This window comes from Kryptolebias marmoratus, linkage group LG22 (genome assembly GCF_001649575.2).
Source record: "Kryptolebias marmoratus isolate JLee-2015 linkage group LG22, ASM164957v2, whole genome shotgun sequence".
NCBI lineage: Eukaryota > Metazoa > Chordata > Actinopteri > Cyprinodontiformes > Rivulidae > Kryptolebias > Kryptolebias marmoratus.
Genome location: NC_051451.1, coordinates 2,415,945 through 2,441,898, shown reverse-complemented (window position 1 = coordinate 2,441,898; position 25,954 = coordinate 2,415,945). Strand labels below are relative to the sequence as shown.

Genomic DNA, 25,954 nt, shown 5'->3' with positions numbered 1-25,954 from the left:
GCCGTAGCTTCTTCATCATCATACGGAGCGGGCGGAGTTTTTTTTTTTTTTTTTTTATTTTATTGAAAACAAGCAACATACAAGAACAATAGAACAATAGTAGAAACAAACATAGATACAACATCCAAGGGGGAGCGGACGGAGTTTGTTCAGCAAACGCGCTGCGGGTGACGTCACCGTTTCCGCGACAACGTTAGTGACGCATAAATTGCGCGACACATATCGATAATGACTTTTGTTGCCAACGCTTTTAATTATCGAATTTTATCGATTTGTTGTTGCAGCCCTACTTTATATATGACCAAAGTTTGAAAATGGACCATTCACTGACAGTGGGTTTAAAAACCAGTGCGCCCTATAGTGTAGAAAATACGGTAACAGAAGATGGAAAAACTGGTTAAAACAAAACCAAACTTGTGAATATTTATCACCATATTGGACATTGGATACACACAGGATCAGGTTGCAATTTATTAGGTATTGCAAATTTGACGTGATGTAACACAGACAATATTTTTTTCATGTATTAAATACTTGGCCACTGTAACTTTTTAATATTGTGATTTAAATGTTATAAATAATCCGATTTTATTTTATGATCACTTAACAGTATGTGATGTTGATGATCTGCTTTGATTGTTAGTATTGGTAATTTTGTAGATTGTAACGGGAGGTAGGAAAGCCTAGCCAGGGACGAGGATCGCAAATTAGATGGCTCGAAATCCTGTATGTAACACACAGGTAATATGTTCCTTTAAGCTGTTACAATATTCTGATTGCATTGTTGCTGACAAACAAACAAATAAAAGTATAAAGACATGCATAGACACATAAATAATGCCATTTCTGTTTCTCACTTTTTGTTGTCTTTATATGTATGTAGACCCTTGTATTATGTGTCATACTGTTCGACAAAAGTACTAATATACTTCATATACATATATTACATACAGTGTTTAATCTTGTTGATCTGAGATAAAATTTTATTTAAAAGCCCGAGGACACGTATTTGTAGACAGATTTTTCTGTCAATAATAATAGCTTGTGCTGAAGTGCTAGATTTCATCTCACCTTTTGAGAACGTAGCTTTACTATACTAATACTTTAAAATCCCTCCACATGGCTGACGCTGCTCCACCCCCGACTGCTCAACTGAGAGCAGAATGTCACGTCCCCATAAAATACTACTGGTATACTTTGTTTGAGTACAAGTACATATGCACACGGTATGGGAAGTGATAACCAATACTGATATCGGTGCATCCCTAATAAAATAAAAAACCCAGAGCAGAAAATGAGGGTGAAGGAAATCACACAGTGACATGTAATTGTTACAGAGTAGAAACACTGACTAAGGCTCAACAGTTTGAAGCAATAATTTCTCTATCAATAATGTCGTTAAGAGGGATTAATAAGTTTAAAAATTTGTTCTGGAATTTCTCATCTTTGAAGTCATGTAAAAGTCACATCTTAGCCTGTGTGCATTTAATTTTTATCATTCATTATCAGTTTTTAATGGTGATTATGGCTTTGCCCATGTTTGTGTATTTATGTTTGTCTGTGGCATTATCAAAATATCTTGAATGTAACTTTTAGGAAGTAACCTTTGGATGTACTATCTACAACTGATTACTTTTTGTGGTTGCCACAGCTAAGAGACTTCAGCAAACACAAAAATGATTGCAACTCTGTTTTCAACATATTCAGCTGAGGTCCACCAATATGAGGCTTCCTATGATCAATGCAGATATTTAGAAAATGGCAGTGGATGGCTGATATACAACATCATTTTTTATTTATTTTTGGTCAATATGTTTTTTCATTAAAAAACAACAATAGCAATTACTCAACTTAATTAAACATTCAATAACCTATAAAATAACTTGCACACATTAAACTAATAAATACAGGAGCATTCTCGCCTAAAAGAAAACCCCTAAGTTGTGGGCTACAGTAAACTGGCTGTAGCAGCTGCTGCTGCATGTTCAGTTTTCTTCTTTTAATAACAGCCATGGGCAATTGCAGATTTAAAAAAAAAAAGTGGTGAATATTGGCAGATTAAAAGTGGTCAGTCAATAATTCGGTTGGTCTCTTGTGGTAGTAGCTGAGACTGATACCTAATGCTGACTTAAAGCATGACCTGTTTCAATAATCCACTAATCAGAAAAAAAAGACCAAAATCATCATTAGTTGCAGCTCTAGATCTAGTAGGACAGTTCCAGTGTAACAGGTAGTAGTTAAATGCTTTTCTGGTGAGTTTCTCTTTGGAAAGAAAAAGAAAAAAAATGAGAAAAATAAGTTTTAGGAATAAACAATTAATTAAAACACCCAAGATACTATACTTTTATATTTAATATTTAGTACACAAGTGTAAATTAATAAATATTCCTCTCTTGAGCTTCTGTTTTGCAGAATTTAGAAGGGGATGACTTCTTCAGTTTACTGTATATATACACACAGACTGTTATATTCAGTGCATAGAACAAAGAAACCTCAGTCATTAACAAGTCAACCACACCTTAGACAACATTAACAAATGATTTTAAAGATAAAACATATTCAGCCAACGTAAATCTTAATTTAACTTAAGTTAAATTAGGTCCTCATTGCAAATTAAAACCTGCATTTATGCAACCTTTATTAGTACAACTCTCCACCGAAGAAGTCATTCCAAATGAATCCGTTCAACTTTAACTGCATCAATAAGGACATTTTTAACAGAATTCTATTTACTCCAGGGCAAATGGGGATAAAAGGTCATTCAGAGGAGGAGAGCTTCATGGAAGGACGTTTGCTCCCATCAAACTCAAATTACTTCTGAAATTAAAAAAGAGAATGAGGAGAAACGGAGCCTCTGGTAGTGAAGTGTGCCCTTTGTTAAATGTCAGCTTACATTTTCACTTATTTCTGTTTAACAGCAGACAGGGCAACAACCAGACTGCTTTTTTTTCCTGTCTGAACAGACAAACAAACAAACAAACAAACAAAGAAGACATCAGATTGTGTAGCTCAACAAACAGTAGATTTCCCTGTGTGGCTGTGGCTCCGGTGGAAAAGCAGACATCTGTTGAAGTTTTTTGGGGCAACACTGTGATCTGGTGTGTGAATGCATGAATGGGACTTGTAGTGGAAAAGTGCTTTGACTAGATTACAAAACCACTATAGAAATGCAATCCATGCATTTATGTCAAAGTCAAAGTCAAATTTATTTATATAGCACTTTTTAGCAACAGGGCAGTACAAAGTGCTGTACAACATGCAAACCTAAAAATACAGAGTCATAAAACACGATATCGAAAATATAGACACATGAGACACTAAATAAGACTAAGTTGTACTAAAGATAAACCAAAGATAAGTTGAGGAGAACCAAACTACAATATAACATAAACTAGAGTTTAAAAACGTCAGCCAAACAGAAGCCATGAAAACACACACCCAATTTAAAGTTACATAAAAATACAGAGTAAAACTTACCTAAAACAAGTCATACTAATAATGAACTAAAAATAAAGATAAACTGAGGAAAACCAAACTAGGATATAATGACTAGGATTTAAAAACCTCAGTTAATGAGACATGATAAAAGCTGAACTATAGATACCAAAGGCTAACTAAGGGCACCGACAGCCAGCTAAGGGTTAAAAACATTTTAATAGTTTAATAAAAGGTCTACGTGGTAAAAACTAAGATAAGTAAAATAAAGGTACTGTAAGGCTAACTAAGAGTACCAAAAGCCAGCTAACAGATACATTTTAATAGAAACAAGATAAACAACAGTAAATAAAATGTATGTAAGTGAAAGCAGAGAATGAAGAGTACTCAGAGTAGTGTGTGTGAGTGGGGTGGGGGGGCTTAATAAATCTAAGAAAGAAAACAAAGAAGAGTCACATTGTGTCAACATGTAATGGAAACAAGGATTTACTGAGATAAAAATCAACTTCATTGGCATCAAATGCTCGTATCCACCTAATGAATCTGTTCAAGCTTGAGTGCTTCTGAAACTCTTCACCTTCACATTAATAAGCACCTCCTGGAAAAGCCACGAACAAAACACAACTTAGTGGAGTTTAAAAACTACATGGAACTGAGACAAGCTCCAAACTTGGAATCTGTACCCAACCAGTGCCTCATACTATGAAGCAAATTCAACATATTCTGGGTTTCTTTAACACATCTGGCTTCTAACCCCAACAATGACGAATTGTGCTCATTGGTACAACGAAGCTGGTTCTCAACTTGATAAGTACACCCAGGATGTGCATGTAAAACATCCCAGAAATATCAGCTGGACAAAAAACTAAAAGTTAATTTTCTGACAACCAGTTTCTATAATAGTACATTAAAAGTGTTACAGTTTAGTCAGAAGTTCTCTGTGGAAATGAAAGTGTATTAGGCAGCCAGCTGTGCAGTCATGTTTTGCACAGCCAACTTTTGAAAATCACAGCCTAGTTTTGTGTGCATAGTTAGCCACACTTTGTTGTTGGCTGTGCACATTATTTTGTTGCTTAAACTTTTTTTTAATTGCTGAACGCGTACTAGAAATTCCGAGCATCAGCAGACAGACTTGTCAGAAAGGAACCCAGGGGTGTTGTGAGTAACAGACACCTTGAATCCAGTCTGCCTGTAATTTGCCACATGACAAATGACTACTTGATATGACTTCAGTTTTAGAAACCTGAACCTCTCTCAGCCTATAGGTGGAAGGTACAGGGTACCCATTAGGCTGTCAGAAAATGTCCTGGTGTTAGGTTCACCGAGGAGGGGGAAAATGAGAAACACACTGCTGCTCATTTCCCCCATGTCACCTGTACAATGATTGCTTCCACATTAAAGCTTGGCACACAGGGGCACACTTGACCGCAGGCGCTCATCTCAGTGCCACAACAAAAACACAAACCAAAAATGTTTTGAAGGGATTGAACTGCAAACACCTGCTCCAGCAAGCCCAACACTCAATAGGTGTAAAAAAAAAAAAATAACCACAGTGAAAATGGATACTCTGTGGACAAGACGTGATAATCTGACTATCATCCTCAACATCTTAACCATCACGATAAATTCATTTGTACTAAACTTGAGTATTATTACAGTTATGTAGATTTAATTGTTTTTTATGATGCATTTTTGTGACTGTAACTTATAAAGTATATTGTTCTACAGTAGATTAGAAAGTGGGTGTAACCATAATTTTTATGGCATTTTTAAGCAGCCAGTCCAGCAACGGATAAAAAAAACTTTATTATAAACATTTAAACATATGAAAACTCAGTAAGTTAACCCAAAATGGTGCTGTAATATTTGTAGACTACAAATTCAAGCAGAATACCTGTTCACTTTGCCCCAATATACATGTTACACGTAAAAAAAAAAAACAACAACAACAAAAACAAACATCAAGTTCTCTGATTGATTCAGGAACTCTGATCAGTTATAGACCTATATCTAATCTTGAGAAAATAGTTGCAAATCAACTGCATGAATATCTGAACAGAAATAATTTATGTGAGGAGTTTTAGTCAGGGTTTAGTCTCGTGTCCTCAGACAGAGGACTTGTGTCTGTCCTTGTCCTGTTAGACCTCACTGCTGCAGTTGATGCATCTGATCACAAGATTCTATTACAGAGGCTTCAACATGATAATTGGATTAGAGGAACAGCACTAAAATGGTTTAAATCATATTTATCTGATAGATTCAGTTTGTAAATGTTAACAATGAATCTTTTTCATAGACCAAAGTTTCATGGATTTCCTCAAGGTTTTGTGCATAGATTGAAACTCTTTACTTTACACATGCTGCCATTAGGTAAAGTTATTAGACAGTGTAGGGTAAATTTTTATTTTTATGCTGATGATACTCAGTTTTATTTATCCATTAAACCTGACAAATAAAAAACAAGAACCCACCTTCATCTTATGATCACTCTAAGGTCATCATATTAAAGATCTTGTTGTTCCATATTTTCCTAACAGAGAACTTTGCTCTCAGACTGCAGGTTTACTTGTGGTTCCTGGAGTTTCTAAAAGTAGAACAGGAGGCAGAGCTTTCAGTTCTCAGGCTCCAACTTCCAGTTTCTGTCTGTGAGGCTGACACCCTGTCTTCTTTCAGGACTGGACTTAAGACTTTCCTTTTTGATCAATCCTATAGTTAGGGTTGGGTTTCCTGAGTTATCCCTTAGTTCTGCTGCTGTAGGCTCAGACTGCTGGAGGACAAACTGACCACATTTCCTCACTCTGCTATCTTATTCTCTATGTTTACCTCCACCAAGGAGATTATGTTTTTGGTAGTGTTGGTTTGTTTGTTTTCAAGATTACTTAAAAACTAATGAACAGATTAGGATTAAAATTTCAGGAAATATTGGGGATTGTCACAAGAAACAGTTGATTAACCTGCTCTGTACCAGGGTAGGCTTTTAAGCATGAGTTGACAAAGGAACAAACCAAGGTAAAAAGTAAGCCAGCTGCATTACACTGAAAATCGTGAACTCCACCTGAAGTTACCTTACTAAGCCACTAATCTTGCTTCATCGTACAGGGCACTGGACATGTTTTTGCAACCAATAGTTGCATAGATCAGCACATCCGTAGATATTTCAGTGCTTATTTCCCACACACACACAGAACAGCTCTTGACTGCGGTAATGAAAATTTCATCAGTCATGTTTAACTGCGTATTAAGCTATGTTTACACTGCAGGTGATTTTTTTTTTGTTATTTACTTCTGTTAACTCAGTGTGCAGAGTGTGACGTCATATCTTCTTCTGAGCATGGGGGTCATTTCTGGAACTGGAGGCTGTTCACACTGGAGTCTGATGGACGTCACATTTAAAATGTAATGTGAACAACCGTACAAAGAATAAATAAATAAGATTTGAGAAAAAAAAAGGCATGCAGTGTGAATGTTGCCTTAGCCTATGAGTTTATGGAAATTAGCTGAATGTTTTAAAGGTTATGGGAAATCAAAACAGCTGTGGTAAGCTCATTGTGCAAGTCAGAAAAATAAGCAAGCGAAAATCTTTAATGTTATCAAGCAAAAATACATTAAGTCAATATATTAAACCTTCAAATATAGTTACATATTGCATGTTAGTGCTGGGCGATATGACGATAGATATCGTGGGGATGATAGAAAGTGTCTATCGTGCTACTCGTCTTCTATTGTCTCTATCATTTCTAACAGAAGTTTATCAGTTTTTTATGCAAATATTTTATAACGTAGGCTACGACGGATGTATTAGTGTTGTCACTTTGCATACACTGAGATTATATAAGTGATAAATAGGAATAAAAAATGACTATTTCACAAAAAAGCTCTGTATTGTGGTTGTGCGACCTGATGCTGCTTTACAGCATTTAACTCATGAGTGCTGAAAGATGGAGACGCATGCATGATGTATCGTACCCGGGGTCGCAACAAGTGGAGACAGCTACACAGGCAGCCCAAAAATAAGGACTTAACAAAACGAGGGGGGACGGCTGTGATTTGGTTACTTTTGACACGGAGCAGAAAAGGGTCATTAGCAAACTCTGCTACAAGACTGTTTCCTCGTCCAGCGCCAACACAACGAACCTCTTCTATCACTTAAAGAAGAACCACCAAAAAGAATACGAGACAATCCCAAAAGCACAAGGTCAAGCAAGTTGGAAAAGAGCTGGGGAAAGGTGCGTAAAGACAAACTATAGCCAGCAGAAGATAATGGAGTCTATTGTCATTTCATACATATATATTGTTGCACTAAAATGCAGCAGTTCTTATTTGTGAAAGTTCAGTTAAATGTCACTTCCAAATAAAGCTTGAAAAAAGTAAGCAATGATATTATTTTGTCATATTTTTCAGAGAATAACTGAAAACGTATTTAATTGTGGTATATTGTGATATATATTGTTATCATAATATAAAACAGTCCATATCGTGATATAGGATTTTTTTTCCATATCGCCCAGCACTACTACATGTCATTACATATAATAACATGTCTTCATCAAGTGGAAGACTATAGCTGTGTTCCTGGATGATAATACACCTGTTTGTGTGCAAGAATTACTCTTTCTAAAGTATAAACTAAATAAACTCCAATCAGTGTTTTCTTTGAGAATCTTAAAAAATATAATAAATCAAACTTCTTAACAACCAGATTGAGTCTAATATTGTAATCACAGATTCATGTTCCATTTATTTTATTTCTACTTTTAGGATACTGAATGACAGATTTACAAAAACACGCACTAAAAAAAAAAACAGCAATTCAGCGTGGATGTGTTCAGATGGTATACGGTGACGCAGGTCAGAAAAGACACAACGATAACGAGAGAGAGAAAAGGAAGGAAGGGAGGAGGGAGGAAAGGAAGGATGTGTTAAGAAGAGTAATCAGGAGCTGAATCTTCATGGTGTCCTACAGCTCATACTGTTTCATAGTCTACACAAAATAAAATAATGTCCGAACATTTTTATTTGTCAGAATCATTCCTCCCAAGAACTGCCCGGTTATAAAGTATTTTAGAGGCGGTACTGAATAGTGCAGCACAGTTTAAAAAAATATATATATATATAAAGGCAGATGTGACAAGAAACACTATGAGCTTTCAGACAGATAACTGTTAATATGACTCCTTTTCTGTTCATCACACACACACACACACACACATAAAGACAACTCTCACAAATGGACCCTTTCACACACAAATGACTGGTGTAAAAAACTAACACAACATTCTAAAGTCAGTAACATGGACAAGTGTATAATTCACTAAGCAACAGATGAGAGTTCTGCATCTATGTGAGTCAAAAGGACTTGATTTATTTATTTTATAAAACTGTTTATCAGCTCCTCAGTCTTTAAATCCAATAAGTTTGGTGGCAATTTAAACTGGACTCTGCTTGCAAATCATTTAAAACTTTATTTTATTCAAAACATTATACAGTGTTGAATTTTGTTTTCTTTTTACACATTATCTAAAAACCCTATATTTAATTACAGACATCCAGGAGTAAGATTTGAGTTGGTAATCACAGGATTGTAATTTCATCAAATTCTTGTTCACACAATAAATGAAATAAAACACTACCTTACAGCAGGGCTGCAGTGATTAGTTGACATGACTGACAACAACAACGACAAAAAAGTGCTGATGTGAATTTTAAAGTTGACGCCTCATTTGAAAAGAAATCAATAGACAATTTTAGTCATAAAGAACCACGTGAATGTTTTTTGGAACTACAGTACACTTCAGGAACATCTGGAGGCAGAATTATCTCTACTGTTTGCCAAGACTGCATACAGCCATACCATCAAGCATTAAAACAGTTTAGACATTTGAAGAGGACCACATCCCTGGAGGCTGGTCTCAGAACAAGTTTAGAGTCCCGTAATCCCCACGTAAACAAACAAACAAAACTTTGATCTTATTAAAAAATAAAAAGGTACGCCTAGGCCTGTTGCAATAAACGATAAATCAATTAATCGCACAATAAATGAAATGAGGTCGATAACTTTCATTTATCAGTGTTATCGTTTCTTCGTGTCTCTCTCTCTTTCTACTGAAGACACTGGAGGACAAAAGGCTCAGCTCCGGTGTTCTTCACTGACCCCGCCCTTTCTCTTAGTGTAAGGGGGCGTGGCCTATCGGGTCAGGTAGCCAGCCGAGAAGCATCGTCTTGTTCCTCTGCAGCGTTAGCCCCTGCGAGGAGTTAGCAAGCTAAAGAAATGTGGTTTGTAACAGCAGCAGTGTGGGAGCACTTCGGATTCAAACCAAATGACTGAGGAGAACCGCTGAACCTCTGTGAGCCGGTGTGTCGCATTTCTGCTTTTGGTTGTTTGCACTTTTTGTTTTTAAAACTGGCAGTACGCCTCAAATTTCTTTTAAGATGTTGACTCTCATAGTTCTTATCTTGCTGACGTATGTATTAATACTATTTTTTCTAATACAATTAGCTGTAATAAGTCTTTAAAAAAGCCCATGCATCTCTGTGATTGTGTGTGGAGAAGTCAGCAGGACCTAAAGTCCACATCGTGAGTGTGCAAACGCTGGTTCCAAAAATACAACATGGTAGCCTGTAAACTGGGTCCTGCTGGCTTTAATTCCTAACAAGAGAAGGCAGGGACACAACTAAGCATTTTCAGTAAAAAACTCTTCAAATTAGCTGTTGATTAGTTGATGTTTTTTTTTTGAAAATTAGAAATCCCCTGTCCCATCCTTTTCCTGGGGTATGTCACCCAAGTCCACCTTACTCACCTCAGTTCTGCAGCTAAAACGTCCTCTAATGAGACAGAGGCTTCAGGTACAGACATGTGTGCTGCTACTAATTAATACCATCTGGGATATATTCCTTTATATTCTTTCTGGCAGCAAAGCAGAGCTAATTCATGACCAAGGGATGCACCGATACCTAATTTTTTCTAAACTGAGAACAAGTATTTACATTTGAGTACTTGCCAATACAGAGTACCAATATGAGTACTAATCGTTGACATGCAGTCAAGGGACACAATAAAAAAAGAAAATACTCAACAGTAAAATAAAATAAATATTAATATTTAATTTGTGCTATAAATGCATGTTCTTTAGGAGTTCTCCCTCTGTGCAGCCAGTATGTTTGCAGACCTTTGCATTATGTCATATTTTTTACAGAAATGCTAATGCACCTCAAATATATTTATTACATATTTAATCTTGTTGATCTGATTTAAAACCACATTAAAGTCAGGAGTGAGACATGCAGCAGCCTGCCTCTGTCTGCTGGTGGCGCCTCTGAGCTAACAGCCTGATTCTTCTTCTACAGTTTTCTTGTGTTGTTGGCCCACAACAGTAGCTAGAAAAATCAGAAAGTGAGGAGTTCTGCACCATCTGTTTATGTTTCAATCTGACAGCTAAAATGGAAGATTCTTTTTTTTTAAAGTTTAAAATTTTCTAAAAACTGGATTTTGAATTGAAAAGAGAATTTTTTTTTCCTCATCACATCTAGAGAGCAACAACATTTTCTATCTTCAACTGCCCAGACAAGTGATTCCTGATCAGCACCACTCATCTGTGTATACATGTGTGTGTGTGTGTGTATATATATATATATATATATATATATATATATATATATATATATATATATATATATTTTTTTTTTTTTTTTTTTCATTCTTGTATATGACCAAATACAGCTAATGAAGAATTGTAGATATTGAGCAGACAGGGGTACACTCACATAGGTTTATACTTCTTACTTCCTTTCTGACACAGGATTACAATTACTGAAATAATGTTTATTTTGTGTGTGTTGTTGACTCAATATTTATATATGTACTTTATTTTTTTTCAAATTAAAAATAAATTTAAGATACATGAATAAAATAAGCCAAAATGACAGGCTGTGGTTTGTTTTTGTGGCCTCCAGTTGGACACATTGGACAGTGACGTCTGATGTGGTATGTATCCATCATTCTCATTCATGAGGATATGATGGCAAACAGTGTTTCAGCATCAGAAACAAGGTACTATGGGGGTCAGAAAAACAATAAAGGTAAGGCATATGTTTGAGATGGATGGTGGATGTGGGGAGGTGTAACACCGTTTTTAATCAAGTTTTGTTTCATTATTTGTCCTAGCTGGCAGGATGCACTGGTTACGCACCTAGCATGCATTTACGTATCATAAATGCTAGTTAGCTGGCTAAGATTTGTATGCTCATAAATCCTGCTTTAGTGTTTTTGCTTCATGAAAGTTGGCTAAAATAAAATGAACATGTCACATGTGAATGGATTGTGCCATCCTGCCATGGGACTGACTGACTGGCTGATGTGAGTGGCATCAGACCTGTTTCGTCAGATTGTGGGGGCGGCGTGCTGAAGGCTCTGAACATTGTTGGACTGTCATGGTTGACATGTTTCTTCAGTGTCACATGGAGGACCGGGACAACACCTATGGAGGGCAGACCGGGGTGGTGGTTCTCATTTTTAAAAGGGGGACCAGAAAGGGTGTTTCAGTTAATGAGGGATCATATTTCTCAGCCTCCATGGGAAAGAAAAAAGGTGTTTGGTTTGGGATCCTCAGGGTTGTTTCTACTTGATGCAGAAGATAAAGTTCTGTTGGTATCTTTGACCCATGACCTTTAGTGAACTGGTGCAGTTTGAGGCAGAGTGTGAAGTGGCTGGGATGAGAGTCAGCTCCTCTGAGTCTGAGGCCATGGTTCTCAACAAGAAACCCTCTGAGTCTGCTTCAGGTGCAGGAGTTCAAGTATCTGGAAGTCTTGTTCATGAGTGATGGTAGGAGGGAGCAAGAGACGGATCGACAGATCCACAGTAATGAGGGCGTTGCTTTAGTCAGTCATGGTGAAGAAAGAGTTGAGTCAAAAGGTAAAGCTCTGGATTTACTGATCCATCTACGTTCCAACCATCACCTAGGGTCATGAGGTTTGGATCGTGACCCAAAGAAAGAGATTGTGGATACAAGCGGCTGAAATGAGCTTTCTTCATCGGGTGGCCGGACTCAGCCTCAGAGAGAAGGTGAGGAGTTCTGTCATCCAGGGGGAGTTTGGAGTAGAGCTGCTGCTCCTTCATATCCAAAGCATCAGATGAAGTGGTTCTGGCATCTGATGCCTCCTGGATGCTACTTTTGGAGGTTTTTCACAATCATCCGCCTAGGAGACCCTGGGCTAGACCTAGGAAGATTATATATCCTCTCTTGCCTGGGAACTTCTTGGAGATGGAGAATGGAGCTTCCACATTGATATGACAGTAAGTAAAAAAAAGTCTAATTTATTTTCTGTTGATCTTGGGCTAAATTTACTTATTTTAATATTTTTTGAGGTGTGAGAACTTGTGCTGTTGTGAAAACTTAAGTTGTGTTCTTGCTTTAAAAATTTTAAGTAAATATTTTTTTAAAAACACTTATTTATTGACTAATAGAGGATTGTTGTTTTCCATATATTAACAGTTTTTAATCAGTTATTTGCTTGAGTGGTTGAACTTAAGATATTTATTTTAATAAGAGAGCCTGGTTTGCTTGTGAAGTGTAATAGATTGTGACATGTCCGTGGATTACAAATCTCTTCATCATAGTTTGGAAAACTGAAGGCCTTCAAAAGGCATCTTGCATGGGGTCCCTACAAAACTAGAAACGGCACCAAAAATAGTTTTGGATAGAAGCTGGCACTGATTACTTTATTAGAGGGGACCACACCAAACGTCTTTTACTTTGTGACTCACTGAACCTCAGTACGTGGTTCCTTGAGATTTCTGTGAAGAGGAAAACATGAATGGAATCGCAGAATTGGATGTTAAAAACAGAATTTAATATAAACCCAAGAATTTTGCTAAAATTGGCAATATGCACACTTTTCCTATTTTAAGTGTTCCTCACATTTAATGTCTGCAATGAGTGAGACTTTTTGGCTGATGCAGGGTCCTGTAAGTTCCTGTCTGTAGCTGCCTGTGACAGGGATGAGTTGAGGGAGGGGGCAGGTTACAGTAAGCCCAGAAAAAACAGCTGGTGCAGGCATCCAGTTAACACTACAAACAATATTTATTAACAAACATCATCCATGAACAGTTTTCTTAGTAAGTTTTATCTGCACCTAATTCAGTGAAGCAGTGACAACCTGCAGGTTTACTTGTGGTTCCTGGAGTTTCTAAAAGTAGAACAGGAGGCAGAGCTTTCAGTTCTCAGGCTCCAACTTCCAGTTTCTGTCTGTGAGGCTGACACCCTGTCTTCTTTCAGGACTGGACTTAAGACTTTCCTTTTTGATCAATCCTATAGTTAGGGTTGGGTTTCCTGAGTTATCCCTTAGTTCTGTTGCTGTAGGCTCAGACTGCTGGAGGACAAACTGACCACATTTCCTCACTCTGCTTAGCAAGACCACCTGTCCACTCACAACTCATTCATCCTCTACATGTTCTTAATCTGTTAAATAAACAATGAACGGTAGCGCCAGAGCTAACTGGGTCAGGCAATGATCAAGTTAATTCATTCATTATTTTCTCAACTCAGATGAAATAAAACATTTTAGAATCTACATTTAAAAAATCAGCGTGAAATAAGCTCTGTTTTGATACCAATATTGTTATCCATGTGTCAAAATTAAGAATGATTAAAATATTAAAAGATCAACAATCTTTTGACGGATGCCGGCATCGTGAGAATTTACAGCTGATTCCGTGAATGACAGACATTGGCAAAGAGCCAAGCGGGAGCTTTGCTCGTGTGTTATCTGCGAAGGAATAATCTGAAAATTTCCAGCCAATCAGAGCGATTCCTCAGCTTCAGCCCGGTGTGAGAACCAAGTTCCAGGAAGTTAAACACAGGACTTTCTGTTGCTGCCTATTTAAGGATTTCATTCATTTAGACCCATTCTGATGATAAATTGGTAACCAGTGGACTGATTTTAAAAATTCAAATTGTGTTGGATTTGTCTTTAAAACATCGATCCAATGGTATCAAAATATGTTGTGTTTGATGAGGTCATAAAAAATGAGAAGTTTTGCTAGAAAAATAATAATAGTAAAACCACATATATTAGGTAAGATTTTGTCTCAGTCAAGAGGAAAATTGTTTTATGAAACTTCTGGTAAAAAATAAGTCATATTTAACAAAACAATACATCTTCCTCATCATCATCATCATCATCATCATCAATGAATCAAATATCACAACTTGACTACAAAGGTTCTGAACTACAGTGTGATTTTTAAGTTTATATGTCAGACATTTTTATTTGTTTGTTTATTTTGGTATTTAGTGAAGTTTCGGGCCTCATGTACAGCTTAGTTCCAGCAAACAAGCAGGGCGAGTCTGTAGTTTCACTCTCATCCTTGTAGTAATGTTGAACAGAAACCTGTCTAAACATTTCAGAGCATAAAACTTAAAGTTTGCATAAAATAAAACAATTCAATGAATTACCTGAATGGCTAGTTTTATTGAAAACAAATGAAACAGTCCTAATTGAGTGCATGTTGAATATTGATAAAGTTAGTTTTCTTTTTTAATCTTAAACCTTTGACAATAATATAGGTGGCTTTGTTGCTGCTGTTTTCTGTGTCGAATCTTTAAGTGAAGTTCTGTCCTTTTTTTAAGCATTGCTACCTAAAGAAACTAACAAAATATATAAATACGTAATGTAGACTGCTATCCTCAAATTGACACGCTATAGTTAATGTCTACAATTATTTATAATTAGGTATGGTTAAATAAAACATGTCAGATGTCAATGGGAGCAGCTTACCCCTTTACATCTTTTATTATTTTAAACCTAAAAACAGAAAACTACCAATTTAACCACCTTTTACATTTAGAGGCTGATAATTTTACACATAATTACGCAGAGTGAGTGATAACAAGAGAAAACTGATTACAAGTCAAAACAAAAAAGCAAATTAAATGATAATGAAGCTGCATTTACTTTTACATTTTCTCACAATTGTGTGGTAGGCTAATGTTGCTAGGTGCCATCTTGGTTGGAGAAAAATCACACAAGTCCTTTTTTCTACCCCTCGCAGGTCCAAACTATCAGACGGACTGCAGATGTATCTGTAGCTGGGTGTTTTGGATCTTCGTGTTGGGATTTCGGTGGAACAGAGACGACGCCCGACTGCTACATTAGCCAGAAGACGCCGCCATTACCAGCCGACGCTAGCTAGCGGTTAGCATCACCGAAGGCCTAAAGGTTTGACGAAATCACCTTTTTATCTTTCACGCGTGGTTTCAGATAGCTTCATGTATAGACAGGGCCTACAATAAGCCTCCACATCTTTTTTAAATTTGACCAGAAGCCCGTTGAGCCCTTAAAACCAGTGGACAAGTTTACCGCAAGCTAACGCGACAGCTAATGCTAGCGGCTCCCAGCCAGGGATGCTGCAGTGGCATATTTAGGAACGAAATTGTTTATTAACGGAGATATATACCCATTCTCCTTTATTGTGGACGATAACAGAACATATTGGGGATATATTTACGAAGCTCCCATAGCCAGAAAAGTGTTAGTAAATGCACATTTGACTGTATTTTCTGAACGCTAACATTTACTATGAATGACACCAGTTTGGGATGCAGCAGTACTCCATATAAATCACTGTTCACACATCTCTGTGTTAATCACGGCACAATTATGTATGTGTGTGGGCGAACCTTTTTGATATTGTAAACACGGGTCAACATCCCGATGCCTCTATCGTTGAGGATGGTGAGTTTTTCTGCCAATTTCTGCTGGCTTGGCTGGATCACTCCCCGAGACATGATGATCTTCTCGCTTAAATCTCCAATCCGATCCAGAAAAAAAGATATCTATATTATCCGCAGCCACCGGTTCGAAAAAATGAAGAAAAACAGAAACCGTGATTTATCTAGTTTTTAGATTTCGCCCATGTTCAGATATTCAGGGATAGCAGCTTCCTGTACTCCACCCCACCGTCTCCCTGTGTGTTTTTTTCGGTCACAGGGATGAGGAGTTGTCCTGGTTTTTACAACGAGCCTGCTGTGTTGTGTTCACAGCCCCTCGTTAATAGCAGCTTCAACACCAAGTCTCCTAATTTTCTAATGTGGCCGACAAAAAATTAACAAAAACATTATTTTATCTGTTAATATGCATATTATTTATTCATTTGACTGAATTCTGAATTTAAAAAAAGAGATATAAAGTATTATGAATATCCCAGACAGAAACACGAATCATTGTGATTTTGATACAAACGAGCTGTCACTGAAGAGGCACAAAATAAACTAACTACACAGAAACAAAAAGGCAAAAAGAAAACGGCCGAAGTGAGGCATAATATGACAAAATGGAGATATAAGTTGTACTCAAAAGAAAACACCCAGCTGACCTTATTTTTTTCCACATGGGCGGTTCCTTCACTTCAAGCTCGGAGCTTGAGGGTTCTCCTCAGTATCTGAGCTGTTCCTAGGACTGCTCTCATCTGGACAGAGATCTCTGAGGTTGTTCCTGGGATCTGTTGGAGCCACTCTTCCAGTCTGGGGGTCACAGCGCCGAGTGCTCTGATGACCACTGGTACCACTGAGGCTTTGACTCTCCACAGCTTCTCTGTTTCCTCTGTCAGCTCTTGGTATTTCTCAAGCTTCTCGTGCTCCTTCCTGATGTTACAGTCACTTGGGACTGCTACATCTATCACCACTGCTTTCTTCTGTATCTTATCTGTCACCACAGTGTCCAGTTGGTTGACCATCACCTGTTTGTCAGTCTGGGTCTGGAAGTCCCACAGTATCTCAGCCCTGCCATTCTCCACCACCTTAGGTGGAGTCTCCCTCTTTGACTGTGGGACTTCCAGTCCATACTCAGTACAGATGTTCCTGTAAACTATTCCACTATTGGTTATGGTGTTCCATGTATTCTTTGCCTGCCTGCATCTGACATCCTGCTGTTATGTGTTGGACTGTCTCAGGGACATCTTTGGACAGCCTGCATCTTGGGTCCTGTGCTGCCATGATTAGTGTCTCTGTGCTGTCCTTCAGTTCAGCCTTTCTAGCCACTGGTAAAAATACCAGAAATTTTCTTAGCAGACTCTGCAGGGGATAGCCTTTGAGGTGCATAATAATAATAATCATGTTTGTAAGGGAACTTTTTTATCTCCTAATAATGAAACATTTGTATTTCAGCCTTAGGAGTTAAAGGCAGCCCTCTTTGGTGGTCAGCACAAGTGAAGTTTTTATTTGGCGCTCAGATGCTGAGTAATGACAAATCATTTTGTTTTAAACTTTTGAGAGCTACATTTTTTTCAATTTATAAGTTCTCTCAGTTTGATTGATCCGTTTTATGTTATCACACACAGATGGCATTCTTTTATTTTCATGGTAGCTAAAATAACTTTCCTTGTTTTAATTTTTATATGAAAAGTTTTGGTTGTTATTTTCACCTGATATGAATGTTAAATGAGGGAGAAAAATAAATGAGAACTTGTGAAAAATCCATCGCAAATGTGAAATAAGAACATTTGAAACTAATTTTTAAGAAGTCATTGACAGAGTTATGAGTTTATGTTTGAACAAACAAATTCAAGCACCATAAGCAGCAATATGAATAAACATTTTATCTTTACTTAATTGACATTTAAAAAGTGGTTGAGGTTCTGCATCAGGTTCTATTCGTTCTAAATAAGCTGTCAGAGGACTTAGTTTAACACTTACATGAACTGACAAATCAAAACTCTACAAAATGAGCTTATTTTTAATGTATCTGATGTTTTTTGAGTTGCTTTAAAATAATACCCTGTCTCAGTACTGTCTTCTTTAGATTGTTTCCCATCCTGCAGTGAATTGTGGCCCACACCACCCTGCCCTACACTTTATTAACACTCAATTAATATAAAAGCAAAAACAAAGAACATCTCTTTCTTGATCTGAATGGGACTAAAAGCGACAGCTTAGTAAAATCAAGTTTCTCATTGAAAACTATTTAATCACCGCGAAGCTTCAAAGAAATCTTTGCGTTATGAACTTGTATGATTTAGGTTTTTATTTTAAGACCTCAATGACATTACTTTGTTGACAAAACATCAGACTTAGCAGAGTTTTCTCAAAATCGTTACAGCTTTGAACATCAATCCATCCCTTTCTTTCCTCCTCCTCCTCTCCTCTCCATGTTGTGGGCAGCTGGTGGTGCTTTTTCCAGCAGTCAGGTTTCAGTCCATCACAGAGACATATAGAGACTTAGAGTTACCAGTTACCCTAGCATGCATGTTTCTGGTCTGTACCCGGAGTAAACCCACCCATGCTTGGGGAGAACATGTAAACTCCACCCAGAAAGGCCCCAGGTTGGGAGGTGTTCCTGTGACCTTCTCGCTGGGAGGCAACACTTTTTTTTTATTATTTTATATTTAAGAGTGCTGATGTGATTCTGATTTTGCTTTAAACCTGAATTTCAGGCAATGTGAAGTATAAAAAAAATCTGTTTAGAATTCAACATAATTTGTACACCTTCATGTTCAACAAAGCTCAAGATTTTACATTTTGTAATAACATTTAAACCTGCTGTACGTAAAGTAGTTGAATAACAAAACCAACAAGATATGGTTTATATAAAAATTAAAAGCCCAGAATTCCTTTTATTTCTTATTTTCTTTGAAGGATTGCATATCACCCATCGTCTCTGATGCCAGAGTTTTAAACTGAGGTCACTGTCTGATGAGAAGAGACAAAGTCGTAGCGGTTTGGGTCAAACCCTGTAAATGATCTGTGCAATCTCACGCAATAATACAAACTTGTGCGAGTAGTTAGCGCTTGCTGTATGTGTTGATGACTCTCAGTTACTGCCACATCCTTCTGCACTTAGTAAGAATTGAGTTTTCAGGACTTTACTCAGCTGTTATGTGGTATGCAAATAACCAATTAACTGTAAATCTGATTCTTTATTTCTTTTAGCTGCTCTCGTAGACTCTGGAGTGATGCATTCACTGGCACAGGAAATCCAAGGCTTCTCCAAAACCCGCCTGAAGAAACAATGCACGCGTGTGACCACAGTGACAGGCAGGAAGCTGCTGGAGAGAAGGTGTGATGGAGGGGAGGGAGAGGTGGAGCAGGTCGAGCAGCTGGACGAGGGAAGTGGATGTGGGTTTGTTGAAGATAAGAGTCTGGATCTTCAAGTCGGGGTTGTCAGACCCTTCCTACTGCTAGGTAACATATTCTGTTTCACACAAGTATTATGCTGTTATTATGCTCTATCTGCTTAACAAAGTTGGGGCTTCGGGGACCTCGGTGTGGCTGCTAATTTTACTCACTTTAAAGCTGTTAAACGTTTCTCTTTTTTTATTTCCTTCTTATGAACTCCAATTACAACTAAAGAAATTACATTTTCTGTGAAAATGTTCTCTAAAGCCTGAGACAGAGTGCTGAAATTTACTGAAGAAGTTCTTAAAGCTTAATAAAGCAAGAGTGGCAAAAGGCTTGCTTGTCAGGTTTGCTGGAGAGTGAGGTGAGCTCAGTGTGCAGACTCATACTGGAAAAAACTACATTTAAAATAAGAAAACTAAAAACAAACCACAACTAAGTACAAAACACTAACAAAATCCAAGGCTGCTAAAAAACAAAAAAACACGAGGATAACCAGACAGCGCATGAAAGCGACAACAGACCAGTGAGTGAGTGGAGGAGATGACCCGGCTTTAAAGACAGGGAGAAGTGGGCACAGGTGAGTGATTACTACCTTTGAGTAGGTGAAGATGGGCGTGGCATGCAAACACTGATTGGCTGAGGAGAAGTGAATGACGGCAGGAACAAGGAGCAAAAACTATACAAAGACAAAACTAAATATGAGAACGACCAGATGACAAAATGAAAGAAACAACAAACCCAAACTGAACACAGGATAGCCAGAAACAAGAAAAAACAATAACCCTGAAAACAAAAAGAAAACTCACATCCTGACATTGCTAAAAGGTAAATGTAGAAAACGGCTAACTAAAAACAACCAAAGGCTAACTTAAAGGTATTAAAAGCAAAATGCTAGGTAAAATCTACACGTTTCAAAGGGCTAGCTATAAGGTAAAAGTATCAGAAGACTTACAGTAGCAGAACAGAAGCTGTTAGTATTTAACTAGTTTCCATCACTCACCACTACACTATGATTGTCATGAGTGTCACAAGGTGTCACACTTGACATGTTTTTGTTTGCTCATCAGTGGTGTCAATTAAAAACACTTAGCATGCTCTGAACACCACGTTGTTGCTCATTAGGATTAATCATACCCTCAATCTTCCACTCCGCAAAGGTCATTGTTTCTATATTAAATAAATAAATTCCTAATCAGGAATAAATCAATGTCATTAATTTTGAATTCGTCTCAGGCAGAGCTTTGACCTGTCCTGCAGCTGAAGGACGCAGGTTGACGTCTCCACCTGTCAGCACGTATCCATCCCCCTGAAGTGTCCCTGAGCTCGACACTGAATCACCAACCAGCTCTAAAGCGCTGCCCACGCCTGTCACAAATGCTGCGCCTCCACCTCACTGCAGCAGACAATCTGAGAGTGAATTTCACAGCAGGGATCAATAAAAATATCACATCTGTTTAGTCTGACAGAGGTGACTCTTATCTGTATGTAGTCATTTATGGGGGTTTGTGTAAAAAAAATGAATTGATACTAATATAACAGCCTAGCTTTGGGGTGCTGTGGTAGCTCGGTGGTCAGTGCTGTGGTCTTGTAGTTCTGAGGAGGTTGCAGGTTCAAGCCCAGGTAGGGGCAGGAAGAGCATCTGGTGTAAAAACAGCTGCAGCAACCCCTGAAGGGAGCTCTGCTTATAAAGGATCTGATTTGTCTTTTTGTAACACAACAATAACTTGAGTTAATACAACAAAAAACAATCAATCAATTAACAATAGTAATCTTTAAAGGAATGCATACCTGGCATGCCAAGGTTTTAAACAAAGTTTTCACCCAAACTGTTAGCACTCAAAGTGTGTTGGAGTTGACTTTCAGCTACTAAAACACCCAGTTTTAGTTCAATGTCTGTAAATAAAGACTGAGTTATGGCCATTTTAGTCTTTTCTTAGGTTGATTAGCAGTGGCAGAAGAGAGTTAACTCCTTAAGTTATTCAGCTGTAGATGTTCAGTCATGGAATACTTCCTCAGAGTTTCATTAAAATCTGCTTTATCCAGTTCATGAGATCTTTTGCTAACAGACAGACAACCAAAGACAGAAAGAAGCAATCACATGGTCGCTTGCCTTTCATGACTGTGGGTGGTAAAAATGTAAGGTTTGGTGTGCAAAATGAAATGGCCTCTAGCAGTACCGATTTATTAATTGCAGTACCTGAAAGCCCCCACCCACCTGCAAACCGGACTGGCCATAAAAAGGTTCCAGAGTTGCCAGGTTTATTCCTCCTGGTGTATAAGTTGGATTCCTGCCATTAGATCGCTCCAATCCAATGCACTTGAGTTTTCATTTGAAAGGTTTGAAGCAGACTCAGCCCTCTTAAAGAAATTAAAGCGCCAGCACATTGAGCTAAAAGACTTTTAGTTTTATCTGCTGCTCAACTAAAAATAAACACAAAGTAACTACAGAAGTTTAATGTTCTGTAAAAATGCAGTGAATGCTGAGCGCTGATTGCTTTCCTGAGATCTGTTCAAGAATGAACCGTTAGCTGACATGTTAAAGTTTTAAGAAGCAGGACAGAAGCTAAAATTAGCAAAACACTAGGTAAAGCTAAATGTAGCAATATTGTAGCTTAAAGCTAACTATCAAACCTCTAGCTAAAATGTAAAATTAGCCAAACTGCAGCTGAAAGTCAAACTTAGACACTAGTTATAAAGGGCATAAGAAGTGAAAAATGCAGCAGGGATTCTGAAGTAAATGTTTGGGAATTGAAGAGATCTCACTGTATTTTAGTGGGGAAAATTTGTTCTTAAAGGTAAATAATTGAAGGAGTATAAATATGAAAAATAAAAAAGTCATAGCTCAGTATTCCTGCTCGAGCTAAATAATTTTATATATAAATGGTTAAAATGACACAAAGTATGAAAACACCAGAGTGCAGACTGATGCCAGTCTCACTGCTGCAGCTGGGCACATACGTCGCTTTAAATCTTTTATTTTTCCACTGAGCTGGCTTATTTCCAAACACACTCCCTTTCATTTGGATTTAGATTTGCTTCTTGACACTCTGAATTTGGCATTATGTCAAAGTGGATTGGTTTATGCAAAGAGTGCTAATGTTGCCATTTTGGAGACGTAAGCTGCTGCAGAGAATCCGTCCTGGAAACCTGCAGGAATTCCTTCTATCATACTCTGTCTCCTTACTTCCTCTTCCTGCTAGTGAAGACTACCACTGTGTGTTGTCAGGCGAGCTTTTCGACAAGCAGAAACGATTCGTTTTAATTGTCAGTGAGTTTATGCTTCTCTCGGCTGAAATATTCCTTCACTTTTTCTTTACCTTCTTTTCCTCCATTAGTGTTTGCCATTCTCCCTCTGCTGCATTAGTCATTCAAACCTTGTCATAAAAATACCTTTGCTCACTCTTCTCAGAGAAAACATCACCAACTTCCTGCTCTGCAGTTGAAGATAGTATTGAATTTTTATCTCAGCAGTTTCCTAATCCATGTCGGCTGTTACTATACAAATAAATTGATTCCCAACCATGTTACTGTTGGTTTCTGCTGACTGATATCTTCCCTGCTTGTGGTTGCAGCCGTTCAGACAGACTTTTGTGCCTGGATGTTTCCCACTGAGGGATATTGGTGCTGATACCCTACAGCTTTTGCTCTCCAGCGCTAAACTTTATAGAACTTATTTAGGTTTTCAAACATCTCCCTGTATGTGTATGTTCCAGAAATAATACTGTGAATACAAATTATTTTAATTCTTTTAATCTAATTGTGTAAATGCTGAGTTGGTGTTTCTCTGTTTACAGATTTTTGCAGTCAAATTGCTGTTGCATACTTAATGCTATTTGAACTATTTACATATTAAAACGTTGAACTCATTCAAGAGATGGGTGCTATCGCTTTTGGTTTTTGTAGATTTTAAAATATTTAACTTTATTTCAAATAAAATATGTCCTTATAGAAATACTTTGAAATCTGCTTCAGCGTAAGTGCTCTATTTTTGTTTTCTTCTGCTACTTTTAGCTTTTAGCTGCTGCGCTGATACTTTTAGGGTTTAACTAGTTTTGGTCATTTGACCTACTATTTTGCTAATTTTATCTTTTTAACCCATCCCTGAAGACAGAGCCGAAACGGCAAAACTTCTAGCTAAATTTATTAGCAATCTATAAACTATTAAAACATATATATAAACATTTAAATTGCACATTCCCAGGAGAAGTTTAGTTTCATCCAGCTGATCAATTAAAAATGATATAAAAGAAAGAGAAAACACTGATTTGATTGTTTTAAAGCTGTACATGCATCTTTTCAGGAAGACGCCCTCCTTTTTGTCTTCTGATCAAGTTGTTTCTGCCCTTTCAGCTTCTCAGGATGCAGCCCACGACATTGACACCCTCCAGAGATGGAAGGTCAGTACACAGGGATCAATATTACGGCTGTGACCTTGCTCTGATGTGGTAGCATGTGTAGTGACGTGAGATCAGAGCTGGCCACGTAGCCGAGCTTCCCAGCACTCGTGCAAATAGCCCAAGGAGCTTCCTGACTCATGCAGTGACAGTTTAGCTCAGCAGAGGGAGTAAATGATTACAGTAAGTCTCAGCGCTGCTCTCCTCTGCAGTGGCTGCTCCCAGGCAGAGAATATTGCTGCCTGTGCAGTCTAAGGATGATGAGTTAGAGGGATTACAGCTCCTTCACGTCCTGTTGCTGGGTTGAAAACTTGACTGTCTTAAGGAGGTTTCTCTTAAACTGCAGGAGATGTGAGGATGTCCCACAGGCACTTCTTAAAATCTTTTCTTATCAAAAACAACAATAGAAACACATTTTCTGCTGTTAAACATACAGCACATCTGCCACTTTCAGAGTGAACATTTTCTTAAAGATATAAGAATGAACCTACTTTGTTTTCTGTTCACCTAAAGCGGGGGTGTCCAATCCTGGTCCTGCAGGGCCACTATCCTGCATGTTTTATGTGTTTCCCTAATTTGACACACCTGATTTGAGTGACTGAGTGATTAACAGGCTTCTGCAGAGTTAAAGACCTGCTGAAGAGCAGGGAAACATCTAAAACATGCAGGATGGTGGCCCTCCAGGACCAGGATTGGACACCACTGACCTAAAGCCTCTCTGTTTAATCTCCAGTAAAGGAGATGATAGAACCAAGAATTGACATGTACACAAACACAGTGAGACACCCACATTAAACAATCTTAAAGTGCTCGAAAAGGAATGGAAAAAACACTTAAACACTAGAAAACAAGAGCTACAATAAACTGAGGAGCAAATAACGGACACAGAACTGGTATGACAATTTGTAAAGTACAATAGGTTTGTTGATTGGGAAAAAGAAAACTAAGTTCAATGTTTCCACATGTAGCCGGGTCTTTATAAAACCAAATATGTCCGCCACATCGTTTGAAGAAATGATACATCCACGCGGGATCGGTTTAAAAAAGGGTTAAAATTCACCACTGAGCGTTGTTTTAAACTTGTTGAAATCATCATCATTTATGATCGCTGATCCAAAACCGGCGAGTTGAATGGTGGCGGCATTGTGCCTCCGTATGGGGAGGGACAGCTGGTGTAAGACCACTGCCCTCCACGCGCTCCTTCTCCTTTGCAATTCAACGTATTGTAGCAGTTGGGTTTGTAAAAACAAACAGGCAAAAAGTGTCTGAACCAGGGTAAAAATCAGGCCATCTTTGATAGCAGACATTTTCTCATTACTGCATGGTCAAACAATAACAATCGTCTCACATGTGACGTCAGCGCCACATTACTTGTCGCAGACTATAATGCACGGACTTTAAATCTCCGGTTACCACTGTCCACACGCAAACACAAAAAAAGCAGAATTTGTACATCTTCACTTTGGCCAGAGTTTTCATTATCAATCATTTTTAGTGCTATTAAACAGGTTACATGTGGATAAAAGGCCAAATCGCATAAAATAACTATTCAGTTTACCAGATATTCAGCTATGTGTGGACTAGGCCTAAAACTATGTGAGATAATTAGTGAATAGAACTCATTCTATGAGAAGAATGATAAATGAAACAAGGTGTGCTAACTGGTAAAACCAAGTATGATGATTGTTAAATTGTTAAATAAAACCAGGAGCAATGATTTGTAAATAAAACTAGGAAATAAAAGGATGAAAGGTGATTTTTGAATGAGGGAAGGAGTGATGTAATGAACCAGTTGTAATGAATCGTAAATGAAACCAGGTGCAATAATTACTGTGGCGTTTTCCCTACCATTATCCAGAAAGGGTGCCCTGAAGTGGCAGAGAAGTGTTAGACAGGTACAGGACATGTATGAGGACAGCAGGACATGTATGAGGACAGCAGGACATGTATGAGGACAGCAGGACATGTATGAGGACAGCAGGACATGTATGAGGACAGCAGGACATGTATGAGGAC

At 37.9% G+C, this 25,954-nt stretch overlaps 2 protein-coding genes across 12 annotated transcripts in view; one reads left to right on the top strand and one right to left on the bottom strand.

Moving 5' to 3' along the window:
* nckap1 (NCK-associated protein 1) overlaps window positions 1–16,430 on the bottom strand; it is a 64,387-nt gene extending 47,957 nt beyond the window's left edge. For 7 of the 8 annotated variants that reach the window (XM_037973417.1, XM_017435616.3, XM_037973418.1 and 4 more), the window contains exon 1: window positions 16,110–16,430. In XM_037973417.1, the coding sequence (XP_037829345.1) occupies window positions 16,110–16,217 (108 nt within the window). In that variant the 5' untranslated portion in view covers window positions 16,218–16,430. The remainder of the gene's footprint in view (window positions 1–16,109) is intronic. The other variant, XM_017435619.3, reaches the window with a different exon arrangement.
* Window positions 15,402–25,954, top strand: part of LOC108247470 (dual specificity protein phosphatase 19) — a 20,338-nt gene continuing 9,785 nt past the window's right edge. For all 4 annotated transcript variants that reach the window (XR_005232633.1, XM_017435622.3, XM_017435621.3 and 1 more), the window contains exons 1-3: window positions 15,402–15,648; window positions 19,356–19,607; window positions 23,895–23,941. Coding sequence is in view for 3 of the 4 variants with exons in the window: in XM_017435622.3 (XP_017291111.1) it covers window positions 19,379–19,607; window positions 23,895–23,941 (276 nt within the window). In the remaining variant the exon portion in view is untranslated. The remainder of the gene's footprint in view (window positions 15,649–19,355; window positions 19,608–23,894; window positions 23,942–25,954) is intronic.